Here is a 12,266-nt window from a genome sequence, read left to right on the forward strand (position 1 = left end):
TTTTACTTAAGTAAAAGTATCAATACTGCAATGAAGAGGTACTCTTGACTGTTACAAGTAAAAGTCCGGAATTAAAAATGCACTTGAGTTAAAGTACAAAAGTATTGGTATCAAAATGTATTTGAAGTGACAAAAGTATAAGTACTCATTATGCAGAATGTCCCTTTTCACAAGTTTTCAAATGTAGGCCTATACCTTGTATACAAATCTTTTGAAAATAGCCGATCTACAAGCTCACAATGCGTCGCATCGCGAGCTTGTAGATCGGCTATTTTATCTAGTGGAGTAGAAGTAAAAGTACTGAAAACTGGAAATACTCCAGTAAAGTAAATGTACTTAAGTACAGTACTTGAGTAAATGTACTTAGTTACTTTACACCACCCTGTGGGAAAGCCAGAGAGAGAAGGAGCTCACACTAGACAAGAAGCGTTGCAGCATATATACTATATCCTATCCCAGGGAATATGTATGGGAAAAGAAAAGGGGGAAAGCAAAGGAAGAGAGGGCATAAATAATCACGCGTCTAGCCCATAGAGTGATAATATATAATACATATATATATATAATATATGTATATATAATACATATATATATATAAATATACTAACCATTGTCCTGTGACCTGTAAAAAGTTACAGTGAGTGCCGCAAACGGGTCGTTTTTTGTGGTGGTGGTGCGTGTGGAACACGCCCCCACCTCTCTCCTCCCTTGTTTTAGTTTTTCTGTGCAGCGTTGCCACGTCCGCTTATTATAAGCGACTTTGGGCTTGTTTTTCCAGTCAAGTTGCTTGTAAATATTGGTGGTTGCGTTTTTTTGGGGTTTGTTTCCTAATGTTGTTTAAACCCAGTGGTTCATAAACATTTTTTCATGAAAAGGACTCCCAGATGAATATGTATTTGTCCATGGGCCCCCCATCTGAAAATATTTTGTGCCAGGGACCCCCATACAAGATTTGTGTTGTTAAAATGTTTCAAAAATGTTAAAAAATTAACTTATTTTTGTCCAGATTTTTTTGTCTTTCAAAAAAATTGCAGGTCTACAAGGGACGCGTTGTGAGCTTGTAGATCTGCTATTTCCGTAGCCTAGTCGTCGCTTCTTTTGGGCTTGTTTTCATAGAGCCGGCTCCTTATTTCTCTCACACAACCTGGCAACACTGTTTTCTGTGCCAGTCAGAGTTGTAGAGTCTTTGGAGCGATGGGAGGTTAGAGAGCTGCAGCAGCTACCTGTGTGTGTGTGTGTGGCCCCGCGGTGAGGACAGCACGACAGGACAGTCACAGCACAGTAGAGAGGGATGTGATGCATCCAGGCTGCAGGGACAGCGTTTCTCCATTCATATGAAGCCAGCGATCATGAGAACTCCGCAGTTTAAAGGACACGTCCACTGTTGTTGCGACCTTTTGTTGACAACATAAAACAAGGTAAAAACGTGCGATCGGGGATATTTTTTTTTTATATATATTTTTTATAAATAGGCTATTAATATATTTGTATTATTTAATTAATATAAAAGAACACAACCCCCCAGTATTATAGTCACATTTTTTTTAAATCATTATTTGAATGCACACACAAATAAATTAGAAAAAAATATTTAAAGTCGAGGAAACCCCCGTATAACCACATTAAAACTTAGTTTTGGTTGTTGCAAACATGTAGTGTCTTTAGGACGGAGTTCTAGAAGTCTAGTTTAAATGGACTGTTGTGGTAGGAAGTTTAGACAATGCAATCAGTAGCCACGTGCTCCACTACACTGCTGTCTGTAGCCTCAAACACACAGCTTTGTGATTAAAAAAAGAGGGCAGAGAAAATAGTTTTTGTCGTTTCATTGTTTATTTAAGGGCATTGGTTGAATTGTTAGGAGTTTGGAATTCTATTATTTAGTTTCTTTTGCACAATGTCGCAAGTTTGCGAGAGAAACAAGCAACCATGATCTATGAAAACAAGCCCAAAAAGAAGCAATAGCCCTTCGCCCTTTAAACATGATACATTGGCTATTTGAAAATAGCCAATATACAAGCTCGATCTGCTATTTCCCCCCAAAAAAGTTTTTATTTTGAATATTTTTGTGGCGAAATTTAATTCATTAATAATTTTTATTTATGATAGCCCCAATATAATATAGGATCATTATCTCAAATAACATTGTCGTTGACGAATTCACGAAGATCGCAAAAATAACAGAAGGTAATAGCCTAAAAGTCAAATTTTATTTATTTATTTGACATTATTCTGTGTTAGAGAGGTAGGAGGACATGAGTTTGATATGCGTAATAGGAGGAGGAGTGGAAGTTGGACGCATATCTGGGGCTCTGGTGTTGATAGATCGGAATAAAACATGATGACAGTTGTGTTAATGCCTACCTGGACCATTGTTTCATCCACATATACAGAGATGGTGACTTCTTGCATCTGTCTCTCCCTGTTGTTAATCTCTAGGCAATAACACGTGCCAAGACCTTTCTGTGAAGATGCCTTTGTGAGAGAACTTGTGTGGCTCGTCACACACTTCGTCGGGATTCCCCCCGCAATATTTTTCAACAAGAGTAAGTAGAGAGAGAAAAATCTGCAAAAAAAAATCATGGACAAAGAAACTATTGGTACTCAGTATGAGCCTGTCGCCGAGATCGGCGAAGGCGCTTACGGCAAGGTGTACAAGGCGAGGGATCTGAAGAACGGGGGTCGCTTCGTAGCCCTGAAAAGAGTTCGGGTGCAGACGGAGGAAGAAGGCATGCCTCTCTCCACCATCCGCGAGGTGGCGGTACTGAGGCAGCTGGAGGCCTTCGAGCACCCCAATGTTGTCAGGTAAGAGCAGGGGAGAGAGGTGTGTGTGTGTAATGCCACAGTATAAAAATACTCTGTTTGCAGGTAAAAGGCCGGTGTTCAAAATGTTACTTGTGTAAAAGTACAAAAGTATTTGGCATCAAAATATACTTAAGTACCAAAAAGTACCAAAAGTACTAAAATGTTTAAAAAATAGCAGATCTACAAGCTCACACCGCGATGCATTGTGAGCTTGTAGATCGGCTATTTTCAAATAGCCTAGGTATGAAATAGGACTAAGATGTTTAATGTATGTTTTATAATATAATAATTTATATCTGCAAAGTAACTAGTAACCAAAGTTTTCAAATACTTTTAGTGGAGTAAAAGCACAATATTTGCCTCTGAGATGTAGTGGAGTAGAAGTAAATGTATTGGAAATTGGAAATACTCAAGTAAAGTACAAATACCTCAACAATTTATTTAAGTGCAGTACTTCAGTACATGTACTTAGTTACTTTCCACCACTGGTGTGTATATTCTTTCTGCTTCCCTTGGTTTGTATTGGCCAACGTGTTGCCCCACAGAAGATCTTTGCCTCAGAAGACACACCTGTCATACATTTAATGTATTGGTCCATCATCATTTGCATAAGCATAATGCTTTTTGATTATAAGCATGGCAGAACAGGCAACCTTTCGAGAGCTTCAGAGAAGTCCACATTTAATTAAATATAAAAAAGAAACTGAATCACATGTTAATTGTTCTATACTCAAATATAGCACAAAAAAAGAGTAGGCCTAATTCACTTGCACATTTTCTTTTTTCTTTTATTTAAACGAATGACAAGCTGACGCCTTAACGTCAGCTTGTCTTCCTGGGGTCCAAGAACATCTTTCTGTGCATGCATTCTTTCAGTTTTAGAGTGAGTGAGTTAGTCAGACGGCATTTTGTGTTGTGAGACTACTCAAGAATAGTCCTTGATATTTGTTTTATTATTGCACATAAAGTGCGTGTGGTTGCGCACTTGCGTGTGTTTAATTTGTGCATCTGCTTTCCTTGGTTTATATTGGCCAACATGTTGCCCCATAGTACCTTTTTTTTCCTCTTTTCTTTTTAATAAAGACACACCTGTCATACCTTTACATTATTGGTCCATCATTCACTGTCAGTGAGTTTAGTCAGATGGCATCTTGTGTTGTGAGACTACTCAATATTAGTCCTTGGTATTTGTTTTATTATAGCACATAAAGAGCTTTGGACTGGGGTGCAATTCTAAATGGACACTTAAAGCTTGAATTGTGCTCTGCTCTAACAATAATTCCCCAATGAATCAATGAATAATGGAGACTAATGGCTCTTCTTAATGGGATCACAAGGATTTCTGTGCCCATGGGAAGACAAATAGGTCAGCATGGGTTGTGATAGGCCATTTCTATTAGGTAACCAATTATTAAATACACGCCTGTAAATATTACTTTATCACAAAATGACTATTTAAACTAAATTGATCTTAAGTAGGAAAGCATTTGTTTTAATATTCAAAGTTAAAATTGGTAGAGTACAAATCATAAAGCCCCACAGGAGCCACGCTTCTCTCCAGTCAAGCCAAGCCGCATGGCCAGGCTAGGCAGGGTGCATTGTGGGCCTTCTGTGTAACTCCAGGCAACCCCTGGATGTTTGTAATGGGGCCCATTATTCATTCCATATGTTGAGTGTCTGCTGAGAGCCCCCATTGTAGCCCAACAATCAGGCTGCGAGGGGCGTTTAACCCCAGCACCTCTAGGGGAGGGTGTGTTTTATTCTCTGACATCATATACGTTAATAATACCTTGAAAGAAAGAATCTCCTCTCACACGCTCTTTCCAGGATCCCCAACCCCACTGATTACAAGGTATTGGCTCCGGCGCTTATTGGTGAGAGAGGAATGGAAATGCTTCCTGGGGGATTTAACACTGTTGTTCCAGGCTTTGATTCACAGCAGTTTATGTAGATTAGCCGGTTTCAGATGAGTTATAACGGCACATCTGCATGCATCAGAAAGTTTCTGTTTCCACTGTTGATTTGGGATTAAGACCATGCCCCATCAATAAATCATTCCTAGCACTAATCATAAAACTGTATTTCTTCCGTGAATAATGATTGGTTTTGCAAGATGAATGCTACTATTGAGGGGATGTAAAAACCCTTCATCAATCTTGACATCGGCTCATGAAAGCCTTGTAGGAAACAGACCTCGTCACCTCTCATTGTGCCGTTGGAGCACGCCACGGTCATGTCTTTGAGGGAATTCCATCCCGGAACCCAGATTGCATGCTTGGTTGCCGTGACGAGAGATGCTACCCTAGCATCAGTGACAGATAGGGCCCAGCAAGGGTTACCATGGAGCATCAGGAGTTGTTATGGTGCTGGTAGAGGAATGCTGGTTGTGGTCCTCAGCTCTTTGAAGAAGACATACTGGATGGCTTTTTTTCTCAGCTTTTCACCAAAGCCTGCCTTGGCAGCGTTGCCGACATAATCTGGATTCTTGGCGGTAGTTTGTTGCCTAGAGAAACACAACCGTAAATGTTGGTGTGTGTGGTTGTTGATCTGCTTGAATCTCCATGAGTGTTGCATGAGTGGAGAAGTTTTTTAAGAGCAACCTGGGCCATTGTCCACTGTTAGCAGGATGGAGGATAACAACATTTAGGGCTGGGAAATAATTATATCGATCGATATATCGTCATTAAATGACACTTTCGAGATTTAAAGCAAAATTACACTTTGGTAGAGGTTTGGTTGGGTAGTTACCTTGCAATACCTTGCAATGATGTAACTCCAAATATTGGCAAGATATTTTCAATAGTTGCTCTGTTGATTTAAAATGAATACTTCTAAATAGTCTACCCTTTGACTATTGGAACGCACTGTGAAACAGGTCTCGTGTCACTCTTTTAGCACACAAACTAATGCAAACAAAGCAGATTCTGCCAAATTATAACATTACAAAACCCAACACTGCATTTTTTTAATTTTTATAAACATGTCAATTTGCTGTTGATTTTACCATTTGGATCTTCAAATAGTAAAAATCATCCAGAAGTTGACTTATTGGGGTGCTTTTCTGAGCCTTTGACAGGTACAGTCAGTGGACAGATACAGGAAACACAGGGGAGTGACATGCAGCAAATGGTCCGGCCGGCCAGGAATCGAACAGGGGACTCGAAATATTAAATGCAGCGCCGGGTTTTACATTTTTAAAGTTATGAATTGGCCAAATATGCACAGACTTTGAAATCGGTTTTCACCGTGCAATGTAAGTCAATGCAGAGAGTATTTTGGATTATCACTTTTAGTTTTTGTCTTTTTAATCAACAAAGCAACTATTACAGATATCTTGTCAATATTTGGGGGTACATCATGTCAAGGTACACTACACTACACAACCCAAACCTTTATAAGTGTCATTTAAAAACAGAAAGAAAACTGCATGTTCTTGTGTATACGTAGTTTAGGGGTTTTGCATGGCGCTTACCATCATTTCCCTTACTTTTTAGAGTTTAGACATATGGAATATGGCTTTAAACATATGGAGAATGTCCTGTTACAAAAATCTTAATCAGTCACAAAAATGAAAGCCCTTTTATTGAATGAACAGGGCTCCAGTAACATCAAAGGCAAACTGTCAGAGAACAGGTCTGGACAGTTATTTGACACCATCAACAAATTCCTTTTCCAACAGATTCAAAATCTCTCTAAATCCATTAGATAAGATTCTCAGCAAGGAAGTGGATGCAGGAGATTCAGTTCATGTTTTTCATTCGTATTTTATTTTAAACTGTGTTCGATACGCTACGTTCTTATTTGATGCTTTTTGGAAGTGCTAGAATGTGCATAAGATATACATGATTGTCAAAAGCCTTTAATTCATGTTGTAAGTTAACACTTTTTTGTTATTGTGTTTGTTGTTATTCTATGTTCTCTTGTCTTGCTACATTAGACCTTTTTATAAAGCAGATTTGAATGATTTTTTGTTTCAACCACTGAATCATCTGTGATCCTCACCGGTTCCTCTCGCTCTAGGTTGTTCGATGTGTGTACAGTGTCTCGGACGGACCGCGAGACCAAGCTCACTCTGGTCTTTGAGCATGTGGACCAGGACCTGACCACCTATCTGGAGAAGGCTCCTGACCCGGGGGTACCACCTGAAACTATCAAGGTAAATACTATGGTCGTCCTGAACATCTGTTCCCAATACAAGTAGCTGGTTTTCTGTCCTACACAGTAAACATCTGAGTGTTTATTCGCATTTTGTGTTAAATTAACGCTCTGAATTTTTGCTATGCAGTTACCCATGCTCACCAGAAGTATCAAGGTACTTCTTGAGATTGTAATTACAAAAAGCATTGTTCAAAAGCAATTCAATTTCAGAATAGTGTTTTGTTGTCTGTGTGAATGCTTTTACTCCCATTTTATTTCCACTATTGCGTAGTGCAGGTTGGAAATTAGTCTACGATCAACTAGTACTATGGATGTTATTCATCCAATATACTAGGTTGAATACTTATCACCATTTCGGTGTAAATTGTTGTTCATCCTCTATGGGTTGAACATTTATCACATTTCAGTGTAAATTATGTTTTTGGGTCATCCTCTTTGCCATAGAGTCACCAGTAGTAGGTGTATGCCTCTATACATGCTTGCGAAATGTTCTACTTTACAGGGAAGTGAAAAACGCTTGCATATGGTCTTTAAAATAATTTAATTGAGGATGCATTCATTGGCGTAGGCTATACATAACCATGTTGATTCTTTATGAAGACCCATATACAATGGTTCCATATGGAACCCTTTTAGGAGCCATAAATAAGGCAAGTTATAGAACCAGAACCTTTTTTTTGTTTGTTTGTAAGAATGTAGTTCCAAGGGGAGTATTCTTGGCTCGGGCCAGGCAGAGACACAGACGTCCAACATCAAGAGGTGCTGGGGCGTTTTGAAGGGCAGCACATGTGGCAGATGGGCTCCAAATTAGAGGCTCCGTGCCTTCTCTATTTTCACTCTGCCCTCTCGTTCTCCCAGCTTTTACTGTAAAGTGGATCGCAGATGGAGCAGAAGCCTGTGTGTGCGTGTGTGTGGGGTGTGTGTCCCTAGACAGAGGGCAAGCAGGGACCCCACAGGAGGTGTGTGTGTGTGTGTGTGTGTGTGTGTGTGTGTGTGTGTGTGTGTGTGTGTGTGTGTGTGTGTGTGTGTGTGTGTGTGTGTGTGTGTGTGTGTGTGTGTGTGTGTGTGTGTGTGTGTTGAAAATAGACCACATGAAAAGATTTTGAAAAATTAATTTGCGGATAATTATTGCCTATATGCCCCACCGCGTAAGGTAATTGTTGGAGAGCATTCTTTACCCGGAGCGCCTCACCTTATATCAATCATTCTTTCTCAGCCGGTCCTAAGAATGTACCTCAGGGTGTAACACACTCAAAAGCAGCACAGTTTATCGCCACTATCAACTTTCTATAATGCATTGAACAAATCCACCCCTCAGTGTCCACTTACATGTTGCCCAAGAGATCGGAAATGGACGTGTCGCCAGCTCCTCTCTTCTATCACTCACCCTTTTTTTTTATTTCTGTCTTTCCCACGCACACCTCCTTTCCATATCTAATCATCTGGTTGCGCCCCGGGGTCTGTGGACGTATCATGTAAAATATTGGAGAAGCATCTCTATTTTTGGAGGCTAGGTGGAGGGGGGGGGCTTGAGTTTAAAGTGTCAAACTGAAAACAGAGAAGTTATTGAAGCTAAAGTGACTGTTGTTTCGAACCCCGGGGTTGAGTTTATGTGTGAGAAGTTTTGTGTTGAGCGTTAACATCGGAGAGATACTGTACAAGCATGGACCAGTCTAGGTTGGATGCGACCCGAGGCTTTCCCAGGGTTTAGGATTCTATTGAGATTGATACAGCATGTGGCTCTCTCTAGTTTCTATGCTGTGGTGTCTGTTATGTCACTAATACATGTAGCTTCAAATAATGTGATTTCTCAAGAGAGATCTGAATGACATTATGATAATGTTACAGCAATCATCTTTACTCAAACACTTCCTTTATCTGACCACCTTTGATTCTTAATGATCTGTTATATGTTGGGCCACTGGATGTTTTAATGTTTTTATAGGATATATAAGGTGAATTGGTTTACAGGATAGACATTTGACTGATGTTACTTGTCCTAATAATAGGAGTGCAAAAATATTAGTTGGAAAGCTAAGAAATGTGCCCTTTCAGACTGATTTCAGTCACATCCAACTAATTTCTATGGAGAAAGACACGTAAATGTAATGAATATAATACTCTTAAAAGTCATGTTTGTCAATGGCGTTGCATCTGTTCCAACACCAGATCCCAGAAGGGTCAAACACTTGTTGCTTTCGGGTAAGACTCTCTATGGTCCATACAGCTGGAGCCATGTGGGGACAAAGGATTGGGGATGGGGGGACAAGATGACACACAGACACCATCCCTCTTTATTTCCAGGACAGTGGAGACTGCACAGTAGCCCCCAGAGTGCCCCCTCATCACCCCATCTCACCCCACCCCCCTCCAACAACTTCATTTACTCTCCCAAGACCAGATGACACCAGATTGTGGACCCCCGCCCGGCCCTCTACCCTTTAGCCCCCTGAAGTGGCCTGCCAACCCCAGACCACCCCAACAAAACAAAACCAAAAAACAGCCTTTCCAAATTTAGCACAATCCTGCCCAGCCAATAACCCCCCCCCCCCCCCCCCCACGTGTCGTTCTGAATGGCTGGTTTACCCCAGACCGGTCCAAAACATTTCATCGCCAGCCAAACCTCCCCCAGATTGCTCCAGGCTAGCCCAGATGTAGCCCTCTCCAGAACCAAGTCCTTACCCAGCACCAGGCAGGCAGGCACCCCATTCTGGGCCTGCCTGTCCACCCAGTGTTGCCAGATTCTGTGAGAGAAACAAGCAACCAGGTCTAGGAAAACCAGCCCAAAAGAAGCGACTATGGGCCACATGAGCACTTTAACATATACATCAGCTATTTTAAAATAGCAGATTTACAAGCTCACAACGCGTCGCGACGCGTTGTGAGCTTGTAGATCGGCTATTTTCAAATAAAATCTTGCGGGGAAATTATAATAAGCAGATCTGGCAACCCTGTGTCCACCTCAACTCCCCCCGCCCTCCATCACCTGCTTATCCTTACTCAGACTCCAGACCCACCACATGGTCATTGATGAAAGAGGCCCTCCTCCAGGAATCAAATGAGCTGGAAGGACATCAAGCAGCCAGGCTGCCCCAGCCTCGGTGCTCCTTGGCCAGACCAGCGCTTGGATCCCCCCCCACCACCACCACCCCTCCAACCCCTCCTCCGCTGCCACCCTCCAAGCCTCCAGAACTAGAGTCTCTGGGCCTATAAAGGGGGAGGTTAATGAAGCATGGGGAGGGAATTACACTAACGCTAACCCGGCAGATGTCCCACATTGTGCTTGGCTACAATAAACAATATGGCTGCCTCCAATGCATTAGCATTAGAAAAGGAGGCGCGCTCGGAAAGCCATGTTTTGACTGCGTCTTTGCAGTGGGCTGACTACGTCTTTCCTGGTTCGCCCTTTTTTGTGGTGGGGGTTGGGGAGGGCAGAACTTTTTTTTTGTGTGAGATTTTTGTGTGTTTCCTCCCAGCCAAGCTGTTTGTGAGGCTTCTGGTGGAAGTGCTGCTAAAGGCAGTTGGGTGTTGATCAACACTTTCGCACTCTTGCGGTGCTGGTATCAAGTTTGCATCAGAGTTATGGGGTGCCTCACGCCTGAACTCCATGACACGAAGAGTCCTCAAAAGGCTCATAGCTATTTGCGCCCCCTTCATATTAGGTCAGCCATTTTGACTTTTGCCTTTTTAAAATGATCATCGTTGAACATGCAGTTGTGTTCTTAGCTAAAATATCCATTATTAGTCAGTCCGCTGTGAGGTTAACTGATACAACAGAGGAGATGGTGTTGAGGGCAAGAGGGGCCAAGACTGTTTGTGTGTTTGTCCAAGAGCCACACTTGAGAGATAATTGGTGTTTTGTAGGAAATGTTGCTGAAAGGAAGCACGGTGTAATGGCTATTTAAAGCAGAGAGGAACTGATGGGGGTGATGCTATTGTGTCAGCTCCCCCCCCCCCCCCCCCCCAAATAACCAACTGCCTGCCGTTCTCCCGTGCGTCTGTCTGTCGGCCCGCACTAGCTAGGTCATGGCTGGATGGAGATGTAGAAAGGAAAGCCTGTTTATGCACCCTGCCTGCCCTTGGTCAGAGCACACACACACACACACACACACACACACACACACACACACACACACACACACACACTGAGAGTCTCAGAGAGATAGACACAGACATACAACTAGAAGCAATCCTACACATGCGTATGCACACAGATGTATACTCATGTTGACATGAACGGATGCACACACGCGCGCGTATGCCCCACCCCTTTACCCCCAGTATTGCACGGGGGCAACCTCCACCCTGTGCCCCCCCTTTATGGCCAGCACAGTGGCCAGGCCCGCGCCGTTTGCTAATGTTTTCTGCTTGAGTGTGCAGCCCCTTGTTTCAGCTCCTTGAATCCCTCACCAGCTGGTAGGCCAGTGAATAGTGCTGTGGGCCCCTGTCCATGTCACTTGTGAGGTCTTGGCGGAGGAGTGTGTGTGTGTGTGTGTGTTTGAGTATAGGGGATAGAGCCCTGCATGGGCCCAAAACACCAGCCCAAGCGTGGCCCATGGTGATCATGGGTCTGCAAGTTATCAGTCCAAGCCCTACCTGAGACCCAACTCCAAATCAATTTGTTTTCTTTTATTTATTATTTAAGAACAATGCAAACAAACATTGTCAAGTTACAATAACATGAGACCGGTGTATCGCATTATGGGGTTTCTAGCCAAGGCTGATTTGTGACCCCCGTCTCTGGTTAGGCCTTTCTACAACAGATGTTTAATCTCTCATGCGCGCATCGTGCAACCTTTGAATGCGCTCCGATACACGAATACACAGACTGAACACACACATCACATATGCCCCTAAGAGGGAGACTTATTGTGGTTTTATAAACATAACCACAAGTGCCACCGACAAAAATACTCTCCTATTAAATGGCTACCGAGTGCTGACTGTCCATTAGAGAGACACGTAAGCAATGGCATGCAGTTGAGAATAAAGCAAGTTATGTGATCCAGCAACAACATAAATGCCACCAACAACAATGCTCACAAATATTAATAGCAACTGTCTATTATAGAGAAGCATAAGCATGCCGTAAAGCATGAAGCCAAGTGGCGTGATCAGCAGCTTATAGGTAATTAAAGATTTATGGTCCACCTTTCTTTGGTGTGAACTGTGACGAACAATGTTTCAAATGTTACATCCCCCCAAAATAAATATCCATTGATCTATGTAGGCATACTTTCATGAGCCTTGTATGAGCCTCATTCATTTTTTATTAGCCTCATTCACTTTTTATTATGCGTTGCGAA

General features: G+C 42.2%; 1 protein-coding gene across 1 annotated transcript in view; it reads left to right on the plus strand.

The window, feature by feature from the left end:
* Nucleotides 1-1,185: 1,185 nt before the first annotated feature.
* cdk6 (cyclin dependent kinase 6) overlaps nt 1,186-12,266 on the plus strand; it is a 53,714-nt gene continuing 42,633 nt past the window's right edge. Inside the window, exons 1-3 of the mRNA XM_080441569.1 lie at nt 1,186-1,418; nt 2,437-2,802; nt 6,823-6,958. Coding sequence (XP_080297695.1) covers nt 2,579-2,802; nt 6,823-6,958 — 360 coding nt within the window. The 5' untranslated portion in view covers nt 1,186-1,418; nt 2,437-2,578. The remainder of the gene's footprint in view (nt 1,419-2,436; nt 2,803-6,822; nt 6,959-12,266) is intronic.

The sequence above is a fragment of the Gymnoscopelus braueri genome (assembly GCF_963280865.1).
Source record: "Gymnoscopelus braueri genome assembly, chromosome: 11".
NCBI classification, from domain to species: domain Eukaryota; kingdom Metazoa; phylum Chordata; class Actinopteri; order Myctophiformes; family Myctophidae; genus Gymnoscopelus; species Gymnoscopelus braueri.